Source organism: Corylus avellana, chromosome ca4 (genome assembly GCF_901000735.1).
Source record: "Corylus avellana chromosome ca4, CavTom2PMs-1.0".
In the NCBI taxonomy this organism is placed as follows: Eukaryota; Viridiplantae; Streptophyta; class Magnoliopsida; order Fagales; family Betulaceae; genus Corylus; species Corylus avellana.
Window position 1 is genome coordinate 29,348,118 of NC_081544.1, and position 12,781 is coordinate 29,360,898.

A 12,781-nucleotide genomic window follows, 5' to 3' on the forward strand; every position below is an offset into this window, starting at 1 on the left:
TGGATTCCAGCTCAAAAAAACACTAATTATTCTTAATCATCAGTTGGACTTGGGAGAACATATCGTCCCCACTCAACAGCTGGTTACGATTACGAATCTACTTTCCCACAAGTTACGCGATTTTAACGTAACAATTTGTCAATTCCAATCACGGGCCCCAAATATAATACTTTTCCAGCTAAATCTGAAAGCAACTCAAATATATATATATATATATATATATATATATATATGAAAATATATATTACAATGTCGTTGTTCTCTTTCGTTATTTTAGTTGCTAATAACTGCAAAAAATAAAAATAAAATAAACAGCAGAAAATAGTCAAACACTGTTATTGTTGAGGGTCTAAATGAATCAATGACAGTTGTATTTCTCTCAATGTCAATGGTGACATGAAAAACCTCCTCCCTCCCTCATTAATTTTTCAACCTTCTACTACAACTCTTGTATGTGGTCTTCTACTGAATTTCTGCACCACTGGGGGGCTGCAATTAGTTCTAGCAAATTACAATGTGGAATTCTTGAAAGAATGGGTTTCCCAGAGACTAAATTAATTAAAAAACAAAACAAGCTTCATAAGGATGCACTCAAGCTGGGAGCTTTTATGTACAGAGGCATGCATCTCTCTCTTTCTTTCTCTTGCTGAATTCAATTCAAAGCTCTCCCATCAATTTGCTAATTACAGCTCAACTTTCATCTGGGAGCCTGCTGCACCAATCAAAATTATATATATATGCATTAGCTCTTCCTACCAATCTGATATTTTGTTTCCTCCAGATTTCTCAATGAAATTGATTGTTTCCTTACCATGGAAGCTCTGCTGCTGATTCTGCCCAAACCCCATCTGAACTACACTTTGGAGATCATCCTCCCAGAGTCCTGGAACCTGAAAACCAATTTTTATAGGTGTAAGCTTTGATTTGAGATCATATTATGTAGACAGATCATTTACTTAAGAGCCAAAATTTCTCTTCAATTACCTGTGGGGGGGTGGCTTCACCGAATCCGTCGGTGGAATTTCGCCGCAGAGCAGCGTTCAAAGAGTTTACTTGGAATTGGTTCTCTGCCCCACCGGCAATGGCGGCGCTATGCAAGGCCGGCATTTGCTGGGGCTGGAATCCATATGGGAAAGCCGCCATCACTGAATCCAATGGGTAAAGGCTGTGTGGCAAAGCTCCACGAGATTGAAATATCTGCAATTCACATTGTTTGCGTCAATAAAACACCGGAAAAATAGATGACAAGAAAATTTTTTAAATAAAAAATCAGTCAGCAAGCGACAGAACTTACATCCTTGGACAAATGAGCATCGTTGTTGAAATCCATCCTCGGATTCACGGTCGCCAATTTCATTGAAAGAAACTGCCAAAAACGAGATTTTAGAGCTTGCAATTACCCAAAAGAATGGAGTACGGGAAGAACTTGAATTTACCTCAACCTGACGTTGCAACGACTGCACATAATTTATAATCTCATCCAGCATAATTGCCTTGCCGGTGACCTGAAATTAAAATTAAAATTAAAATTAAAATTCCATTTCTTATCATTTTTTTTTTTGCACTAGAATTCATTTGAAGTTATTCAAAGCACCTTATTGCAACCGGGAACAAGATCCTGAAGGAACTTCATCCTTTCACTGATTTTCTCTCTCCTAACCTGATCAACAAAGAGTGACAAAAGGAACATGTCAAATGGGAATCTAAATTTTGCTGTAAACTAAAGAACAAATCACAGAGCACTTTCATAATTCGTACTCTTTCGGCAAGACTATGGCTATCCGTAGCTTGGCCCCTCCTGGCTCTGACATGAATGTAGTCCTTTGGTGGCTCCGGAGCCTTTGAATTATCCTTATTTTGTTTCTGATTCCCCTCCCCTGCAGCTTTTGGCTCTGCCTTTGTCTTTGCCTTTGCGCCATCCTTTTCATGTCCACCTTCTTCATCTTGTTTGCTTCTCTTCGCACTCGATTCGTCATTCTCCGAAGCAGCCTGCCATGGATACAGACACTCATTAAATCTCCATGGAGTTTTCAACAGAAAATTGGTAAAAAAAATTAAAAAAAAAATTAACCTGAAAACTCATTACTATACTAGAAAGTATATTTACCTTGGCATCTTTAGCTGAGGGAGTGGAAGGGGTTGATTCTTTCGCCTTTCCTCTTGAAATGGATTTCCTTTTCCTCGCATTGGCTTCGCTGTCAACTTTGGTGCTTACTTCCCCAACCGGGATCTGTTCAGACACCGAAGATCCTTCCCTGGAATCGCCCAATTCTCCATTTTCAGGCGTCGAAGGCCTTGATAACCTACTGAATTTCCTATCGGCGGCCAAATTTCCTTCCTGCGGCGAGCTCTTGTTGTTTTCATGAACGGGTATCTGAGATCCAGCAGCCTTAAATGACTGGTTGCTCGAAGCGTTCGACATCTTGCCGGATTCCATTCCAGCCATCAATCTGTAACGCAATTCAGTTTCATTCAACCCGATACAACTTGTATTCCCAAAGCATGAAAATTTTGCAGCCCTTTCAGCGAATCCAGGGTCTGCTGAAAAGGGTGCCAGGCTTGAATGAGATGGTAAATGGCTGCCGTTGAACGGCAGATTCCCTCGGATCTGTGAGTCCATCATTGAGAGATTGAGCTTGGGAGGGGAATTCAAAGGGGTACTGTAACAAGACGTGTTAGTACTATTGTTGTTGTTGTTGTTGTTGCCAGCAATGTAAGCCTGCGGCGAAATCTCGCCGGAGTTGCATATGCTTCCTAGTCTTCCAATCAGTTCCCTGATCATTAGGCCATCGCCGCCACCGCCACCGGGAATGGCAGCGGCATTGGAAGCTGCAGGGGAAGACACAATGGAGCTCAAGGCAGACTCAAAGGGATCGCTCTGATCCATTGAATTATCCCAATTGGGATTGAAATAGTAGTTGTGAAGGTTGTCAGGAGCACAATTCAGCTCGTTGGGCTGGATTCCCATGCCAAAATTGCCAGTAGCCCAACTGGGTGGTGTCAAGTTCTCCTTCTCCATACTATATCTAGGTGGGTTAGAGAAAGAAAATGGAAAAAATGAATCTGAGAGAAGTTGCAGAACCAGCTCAGAAAAGAAACCCCAAGAAATGTTCTTGTGGGGAACTCTTTAACCAAGTGTTTTGTACTACAACATCCAAGCAAGCAAAGGTTGAAAAAAGTAGACTTGTGCGAAAGGACATGTAATTTTGATTATGCAGCTCTTGTATGTCACTCAAATGAGCAAGAGAGGAAAAAAAAAAAAAAAAGGGTTAAAGAAAAAGAAGGGTGTCCAAGCAGAAAAGCAGAGAGAGAGAGAGAGAGAGAGAGAGAAGTGAGGAAAGTGGAGAGCAAGCAAGAAAGATAAAGCAAAGAAATGTCTGTTTGACCTTATTTTTTTATATTACTGTGTGCTATGATTATTATTGCCTAAACCTCCGTAATAGACGGTGGAGAGGATGGTAATGCCGGGCCTTAAACGTCAAACTAGCTGGTTGTCTCCTCTGTTTTTTTTTTGAAAAATTTACATAGTTATCTGCCTTTCAGCCATCACAGCCTAAATGAAAGGCAAAAAGAAGGAAAATTCCTTCTCTTTCTTTGTTGTTTCTTCTGAGGGAAAGGGAAAGGGATAGGAAGGTGTAAACTCTGCTTCTCAGCTTCTGCTACCACAAAACTCTGCCCACTCTTTGCTGTCATCTGGGTGCTTATGCTAATCATCAATGATTAATGCACAGAAAAATGGTTTAAGAGAATATTGTTTTTTTAAAAAAAATTTATTAGCTAACTATGATTTCTATATACTATGTTGTTCACATTGATTACTGTGAAAGATAAATAAAAATATTATTGTTTCGTTCACTTCCCTTTCATTCATTTCCTACCACTTCATTCAACCCAAACACACTCTGACAAATATTATATAAATCAAAATAATATTCATATATGTGTGGAGATCGATGAAAATTATTGGGTGAGGCTATTTTCCACAGTTTGTTCTTATTGTATTCGCAACCTATTTGACTTAAGTGCCGTAAAAAATTATATTATTAATAGTTTAAATTTATTTATTTATTATTTTTTAGCATGTTCACACAAGAGAAAAGGAAAGGAGAATTCGAATTAATGACTTTCATTCATCAGGCGTGATCTACAGCCAATTAAGCTAACTCTCTAAGACAGTTTAAATTTAATTATAATTTTTAATTTGGAGGAGTAGAGAGAGAGAAATAAAGAGATTTTCTAAATCTAGTTGTTAAAAGTAGAAGGTAGGGAAGGTTTTTGGTGGCCCACATAAATGAATTCATTCCCTCTTGAGGTCCAACTTTCAATCAAGCCCATATGTTCAACGCCTAGCATAAAGTGGGAGAATTTGGGGTGGCTCGAAACCGAAAAGACTTGTACTAAATAATGTCAAAAGGTACTAAATAATGTCTCACGTTTTTGTGTATATGAGTTTATAGACACTGTTTTTTGTTTTTTGTGAATTTGAAATTTAGAGTATCTATTTAGTGTAAATAAAGGGTAATATTGTAAATTTTGTTTTTCAACTTTAATGTTAGGACAATATTACTCTCAATTTCAAATGAAATAGAGAGTATTCTATTCATTTTCTTATAATTTGGTTTTCAAGGGTGAGTTAGGTTTGTATTATCTAGTATCAGAACCAACCATTACATCACGGGTTTGAGTTACGGAAATGGTGATTGGCAAAATATTGATAAGTGATTGAAGTTGAAATGGTTATTATCGAGTTAATATTGATAGAGTGAGTCGTCGTGGATGTCGTCTGCAAAAGCATAGTGATATGTTATGATCTTAGTGTCTCACATAAGTTAGGAATAATCAAAACTATGTGTATATAATTAGCTTTTAGGCACCTTTCTAGTGTCATGCATTCCTTAGCATGCGAGAATCATATGTTTTATAATAATATGTGATTTTCTAATGATTTTTTAATAACATCAATAATAATAATAATAATAAATAAATAAAACAGCTTCTCACCTACTTTAAAAAAAAAAAAAAAAAACGTTCTTAAGGTACTTTAGCCAAATGTTAAAATATAAGAATAATACAACTAATCATTTGAAAAGTATATATTCTCTCTCTTTTTTTAAGACTCAAATGGTAAATAGTAGGCTAGCCTATATATAGAGACGGTGGTATTCTTTCCCCCATATGTTTTCCATTCCACTAATTGAACTTAAAAGATTTTTTTTTTTTTTTTTTTCACATGAGAAAATATCAGTCCTCGCAATCTACTGAACAATCTGAACCCAATGACTCTCTCACGGTAAAAAGAACCCAAAAAAAAAAAAAAAAAAAAACCCACTAAATTCCAAGAACCCTCGATGAAAAATATGATAAAATTTTCAAATAAATGAGACAAAATGAAATCTTCTTTTGATGTAATTACCTGACTGTGGGTTTATTATATTACCCAACTAAACTTTAGGTTTTCGTGTCAAGGGTTATAATTATATACTTAATTCTTTGATAGTTAATTAGTGCTTCCAAATTGCTATTGAGGGGCACATGGTTTTCGTGTCAATGTGGTTTCACCTCCTCCTCCTCCTCCATATTCTATATATAGGATAAGCTAGCTTTGATGTTTTCTATGGTAATTAGGTGAATCTTAGAGTAGGGAGAGACCTAATTTCCAAGAGCTTAACCCACAAAACTGTATCGTATTAGGACTTTGACTCAAGAAAAAAAAAAAAATATTAGAGAGGATTGGATTTGGTGGTTTGAAACCAAATCTTGCCCAGCACTACCAGAAAGCACTGAAATGGAATATAATTATCTACTAAATTAATCTAATTAATGTAGGTCCGCTTCATATTTTTCTTACTCGATCTTTGAACACAAAAGTGAGATGTTTTTTAGTTGTTGATTGATAGAGATTGCTATGATCCTTAGGCAATTTGGTTGTTGATATGGTGGAGATATTGCTGTTATATCCTTTAGCAATTTTTTTTATTTTTTTTTTGCTCAATATCTTTACGTATCATGAATTCAAGAGTATAAAATTAGTCCGGTTTTCATTTTAAAGTGCTTTTTTGGTTTTCAATACTAAGCCTAATTGCATGCACATGCATGCTTGGGGGAGATTAATTTGATGATGCCCAATTAAATATTACAACCAATACGCAAGTGACAAGTGTGATGACATATCACAATATATATATATATATATACATTAAATCACCATTTATTCCAAAAGCTTAAATTTTTAAATTTAATCATTTAATTTATATTCTATATATCATTCCCTCTTATATGTGGACTTAAACTCCATTTTAATAACAAATACCTCTCGCTCTGATACCATATATGTTAAATCACCACTTATTTCAAAGGGTTAAGCTAATAAGTTTAAGTATTTAATTTATATTTTAACATATATAAGACAACACCATAAAATCAACATTTCACAAAGATATTCTCACCAATCACTCATGTTGATCCTCTTGTCCCTCATTGTGAGAATTCGTGCTCCCATTGCTATCGATCCATCAGGTCGACGTGGGAAAATGATCTTCTCCATTTTAAATTCTCTCAATTTTCTCTATTTAATGCATTTTGAAGGGTAATGTTGTCCAAAAATTTTAATGATAGTAGTGCACTAAATGCACTACCCTTCAAAATACACTAGATGGAGGAAATTGCGAGAATTTGAAATGGAGAGGATCGTCCCCAAGAGGTAGTTCAATCAACTACGACCACACCTCATAAAGTGGAGGTTACTAGTTCGAATCCTCCTCTTCCCTCTTGTGCGGACATGTCAAAAAAAAAAAAAAAATGGACAGGATCATTTTCTGTCGACGTGAATGTTGGGTTTAACTCTTCCAACTCATTAAGAACATATTTACCCATATCCCAAGAAGGCCCCCAACATGTCCACTTTGCTTCTGTGCAATCTTTATTGATGCCTAGCTAGCTATATACACACTTCACGTGTTATTGTTTTTGTTTTTTTTCCTAAATATGCACAATAAATCAGATCTGTTTGCTTGCTTTGACCAATTTTACAAATGTGTTAAATGCCACTAGCTATGATGCTAAAACAGTAAAACATGTGTGTTTCAAAGTGATATAATTAAGGTGGTGAATTTGCATGTGTTTTTATACAATATATTTAGCCAATCCAGGGATTCATGCATCACCAATATGCATGTCCTCAAACCTCATAACAAAACAGGAAAGCTGAGCAAAAGCATTTCCATATCACAGAATTGGGCCTAACCACGATGTTCCAACTTCCACGCTCATCTTCCGATCCTCGATTTTTGGTTGATTGTTTTTCAACGGTTGTTTTTTTCCTTTTTTCTAAATCGACTACAATCTCTGCATCTTGGAATGATCGACTGTACGTGAAACATCCATATTACTCTACCTTTCGTGTGTTAGCTTCCAAAGGTTTTCCATATCTTGGGGCTACCGGGACTAAACATTACAGCTGGTCTATATATATAAACATGCTAATTAGTCGAATGGAACTTATATAGTTTTCCATATCTTGGGGCTACCGGGACTAAACATTACAGCTGGTCTATATATATAAACATGCTAATTAGTCGAATCGAACTTATATATGTTTACGAGCTAGCATTAACTGATCAGTCGATCCGTTAAACTATTATGTTTCATTTAATAATCAAACGTGATCTTGTGTTCACAAATTAAATAACTAGCTTGTATATTAAATAAATCGAGTTTAAGTTGAGTTTATTCAAGCGAGCTGTTGGCGAATGGAAATGTTCATTTACAGCCCTAGCCCTACTATACCTATGGTGATTACATCAATATCCATGTATCACCTAGGAAGCCTAGCATGACCTTAAAAAAAAACTGCTCAACAACGCATAGTAGTTAAAGACACGCATGCATGAATGAATAGAGAAGAATAAGGTCAAGATCCAACCAACTACTGCTCAGAAAAAAAAAAAAAAAAAAAAAAACTCAACCAACTACTTCTCAGCTGCTGTTTCTTTAATTTCTTTACTCCCCTCTCACCGTCCAGTAGCATTCCCCCCGCCACCTCTCTCTTCAAACTTCAAAGATGCCTCTCTATGTCGGTAGTAGTGTATTCATGCAAAACCTTTGTTTGATCTAACGTGACCTTCAATCATTGATGCACGCATTCACATGCACTCTCTGATCATTTGATCAAATTTTCTTTTCATACTTGTGGGCGACACGTGTTCGGTTTGGTTTGTTCAAGGGCACAGCATACGAGGTGAAGCTCCTTTGTTAATTCCTAGTTTATGGTTTTTTTCTGCTGTCAAAAGTCTCTTCCAATCAACGCATAACCGGAATCCTTATGACAGAGGATTTAATTATTTGGGTTCGCCAAGTACTGTTTTTTTATTGCCGGCCATTTGCTATCTTTTCTTGTCATTTGATGTAGTTTTATCTGATTATTATTATTTTTTTTGGGATTTTATTTGGTTTATATTACTTCTCTGCAACTTGCAAGGACAAGACATATATATATGTGTGTGTGTTGATGAAAAACTACGGTATATATATAATCATGCATCCGTAATTATATATGCGATGGAGTAGTTATATCTCAAGCAGGAGGAATCCTCCAAATAATTTAGAGAGTTCTTTATCTTGGTGCACGTTAGTTGCTAATCTCACATATATGTTATAATAGATTTTAGGTTTGACTTGTACAATGTTGTTCGATCTTGTGACTTCTTGCACTTTTGTTTAACTGATCAATTAATGTGGTGAATTATATAGCAGACCAATTAAACAAGTTTACACACCATATTTTGTATTTTTTATATTTGATATATCAATCAAAGAGGTAAATTAAAGCAAATTGCTCCCTCAAAAGAACATGCATCACAGATATATTCCAGATTTTTCTCTATCCAAATTTTATCTACGACACCCTGTTTAGCCATATTGGCCAGTTTATGGGCTGCTATATTAACGTCTCTACAAACATGAGTACATTGCCATCTACATAGGGATTGAAGAACTCCCTTAATTAATGTCAGTCACGATATGTCCGAATTTGGTCCCACTGGGTTTTGTTTTTGATATCTCCTTTACAACAAGCATCGCATTCCCCTCCATGATGAGATCTTGTATTGTTCTTTCAATATGTTTACAGCTGAATTAATTAAGCTCATTATTATTCCAGTAGCCAATGTTTCTGTTTAACAAATATTTCCTTAATTACACGGTAACTCTTTCCCTATATATATATATTCTCTCCATATTCCAATATTGGTCCTGTTTTTCACTTATATGGAGGAAACAAGTTTACAGTTGTATTCCCTAATTACCCAGCAGTTGTATATATTTTTCAAATATGAAGCAAAAATAAATAAATAAATAAAATCTGAACTTCATGAACCAAACAAATAAAATAAAATAAAATAAAAACTGAACTTCATGAACCTTGCTCTTGCTGGAGGCCAATTCCATTAATTACCATTTTATTACGAAGTGTGCCTAGATAATTTGTCACTCAGTTATATATATATATATATAGCTTGCAGAACGAAATAATAAATCAATTATATATTTTGATCATTTTCGCCAAAATAGAAGCTTTAGAGAAAGAAAAGTACACCGCTCGGGGGTTATTATCTAATAGTACTTCATAAATATTTAGCCAGAAATAAAAGATTATATATTTAAATTTGTGTAGTCATAAATAATATTCAATAAATTAGCTTTAATATTGTTTATACAAATTTTAATGGAAAATGTTCTTCATAAATAGTTAGCCAAAAATAAATATGAAACCTACATTTCACTTAGGGTGCGTTTGGAATTGCGATTTCGCAAGAATAATCTGTGTTTTTAAAAGATATCGCAAAACGTAAGGCGTTTGGCATTGCGATTTAAAAAATACTTAATTTAAAATAGGAAAAAAATTTGCGATTTCAATAAGCAGGCTAGGCTCGCTAGGGGTGTGCTTATTTGAAAAAATGCGAATTTAAACCAAAATCATGAATTCACATAACAAATATTTAATAAAAAAACACTTTTTACCATGTTTTACCAAATGCCTTTACCATTTTTAAAAATAGCGATTTCAAAAATGCTATTTTTAAAATCGCACTTATTGAAATCGCAATCTCAAACGGACCCTTAAAATGCTTGAAAGTGACTAAAAGCACATTTTACTCAAAAAAGACAGTTGTATCAAATTTAACCCATTTTCTTGAAGGATTCTGGTTTTATTTTTATTATTATTTTTTTTTCTTTTTTAATGTATATATATTATTAAAGTTATGAAAGAATAGATCCTTTACACTTGGAAAGCATATATATGCCCGGCAAACTTCCCTCCTTTTAAGCATTAAACATTAACTATTAATTTATCAATAACATGGGGCCGATTCGGATCCCCTCCTAGGAATTTCAGTTTCTAAAATTTTAGATTCAAGTCATTCATTTTTTTTTTTTTTTTTTTTTCGAGGGAAATGATAAACACTTCATTCAAATAAAATAGTGAGATCAAGCCTAAGCCTTACAAATATAGAGCCATCTGCTCTAAAAAAACAACTTCTGAGATACAACTAGAGGACTCCTCCAACCATGCTTGAGCTTCTGAGTTCCTTATAGCAAACTTTGCTAGTCTATGGGCTGCAGAATTAGCCTCCCTTTTAACATGTCTGATACTCCATCTATTTAGAAACCCTAGAACCCATTTGATGTCATCAATAATCTGCCCATATCGTAGCCAGCTTTTTTGGGGTTCACTAATCTCCTTCACCACAAGCAATGAGTCCCCTTCATTCATTTTCATCAAAGAGTCATTATCTTACCATGTTTCCAATTACTAATAAAATAATGATGATTATTAATATCATTAAAAATTTATTATTATTTTATTAGTAGTGGGACACGTGACGTGACAGGATAATGACATTTAGATGAAAATGAATGGCTTGCATTTTAAATTTTAGAAACTAAAATTTTCCTAAGAATTCCAGGGGATCTGGATCTAGGTAGGTGGATGTGCGCAGCATCCCTCAAGTCAAATCTCACCATTAACAACTGCAACTTCATGTCCACAGCCCCTTTCCAATCAAATTAAAAGAGGAAACCAAATAGAAATATATGGAACAGATTTGAACCGGAGAATATCTAGTTACTTATAGTAGATGAGTATTTTTGTTTTTTTTACTTTTTTTATGGGACAAAAATACTTCTCCATTATAACAAACTAGATATTCTCCAGTTCAAATAAACTAGAGTGGATCCTAATTCGAAATATATATAAAAGAAGAAGAAGATTGGTGATACAAGGTTTTCATTTTTAATTGTGCTGCCAGATTATTATTATTATTATTATTATTTTCTAGATTTCTACCATTAACATAAGAAAATTCCGGTCAGCTTTTCTATCATTAATTTTGTCTGACCTATAAAGTAAGAGTGGAATGCATTAAGAGTTTGTTGGGTAATCGAAAATTTTGAGTTATTTTATTTATCTATTTATTTTTAGTAGACTTCTTGCTCAGCAAGTAGAGAGCTATGAATAAAACTGGGACAGTCCCTCAACCACACCTGGTCTAATAATATGATAATAGCATTCTTTGTCACTATATATGCAATAGCATTTGCCTCCCTACGGGTATGCCTAACAAACCATGACCGGAAGTTGTGTAGATAGACTCTGGTATCCTCTATCACTTGGCCGTATATAACGGCTATTTCTTGAAAGTTTTAATTTTAAATAAAATTATAATAATTATAATTCAGAGTTGCTTATGGTTTAATCCAATCTTAAACATATTCATCTATTACCAAATAAATTCACCATTATGGTTATGGATAACTTTTTAAATAATAAAAAAAATACTCTTGAGCTCTCATAAACATAATCTGGGTGAACTATAGATATTTATTTTACTAAAATTAAATTTATTACATTTCATTGAACAATGACTTTGAGAGTAAAAATACTAATTCTGCGTAGTAAACACACTAATTTTTTTAATTTTTTATTTTTTTTAATTATAGGTCAACTGCTTGAGAGCTAAACACAAATCTTTTGGTTCAAAATAATAATAATAATAATAATAATAATAATAATAATAATAAAACACAAATCTTTTCAGCCTAGCCATGTGGGCAAGAGGCCGTTTAATGGATTCCAAACCCATTAAATCAGGCACACTACTTTTATCTTCATGGACTTCACAGTCAAGCCCAAGTAATTGAATTAGCCCATACCCAAGTTAATGGTCGAATGAGCATACTGCCATATTTTTATAAGTAAAGCCATATTTAGTTAGACAATTGTATAATTGTCATACAATCAAAATGATGTGACTATGGAAATCAGTTTATCAGTAATTCTAAATATTTAACTCTCATCAAACTCGACTGGTGTAGCAATGCTCACCTGTTCTTAAATTTTTTATTTTTTAAATAAAAGTTGATCCAAGGAATGATGGACACTGTCACACCAACTCAGTAAAATAAAAGTTGAGTACGTAGCATTACTCTTTAATCGATAAGGCCTTATAGAAATAAAATATTAATAATTAATTTTCACTGTCATGTTACTCCACATATATGACAAATATATCTAGTATATATCATTACTCTTACAACCATCGTCAAATGGCTAGTGCTTTTTTTCTAGTTATCTAACCGGATAGCCTCTCATCTCTTCCTCTTTCCTCCCCTCCTTGTGAGAACATCGATCGGGGAGGAGCTCCTCTCCATCACCTCCTCCTCTCTTCACCATTTCTCCCACCTCCCCACTTTATTGTTTTTGTTTTTTTTTTTTTCTCCCTTT

General features: G+C 34.4%; 1 protein-coding gene across 2 annotated transcripts; it reads right to left on the reverse strand.

Annotated features, from left to right (window-relative positions):
• Positions 1 to 308: 308 nt before the first annotated feature.
• On the reverse strand, positions 309 to 3,331 carry LOC132177441 (transcription factor bHLH77-like). 2 transcript variants are annotated; one of them, XM_059589767.1, is made up of 8 exons: positions 2,108 to 3,331; positions 1,759 to 1,989; positions 1,595 to 1,660; positions 1,437 to 1,505; positions 1,295 to 1,366; positions 985 to 1,197; positions 812 to 890; positions 309 to 709 (listed from the first exon to the last, which is right to left on the reverse strand). In XM_059589767.1, exons 1-8 carry the CDS (start codon positions 3,017 to 3,019, stop codon positions 684 to 686), a joined length of 1,668 nt encoding a protein of 555 aa, XP_059445750.1. In that variant the 5' UTR covers positions 3,020 to 3,331; the 3' UTR covers positions 309 to 683. The 2 variants fall into 2 exon arrangements, with proteins under 2 accessions (XP_059445750.1, XP_059445749.1); XM_059589766.1 differs by having other exon boundaries at positions 309 to 712.
• Positions 3,332 to 12,781: the final 9,450 nt, after the last annotated feature.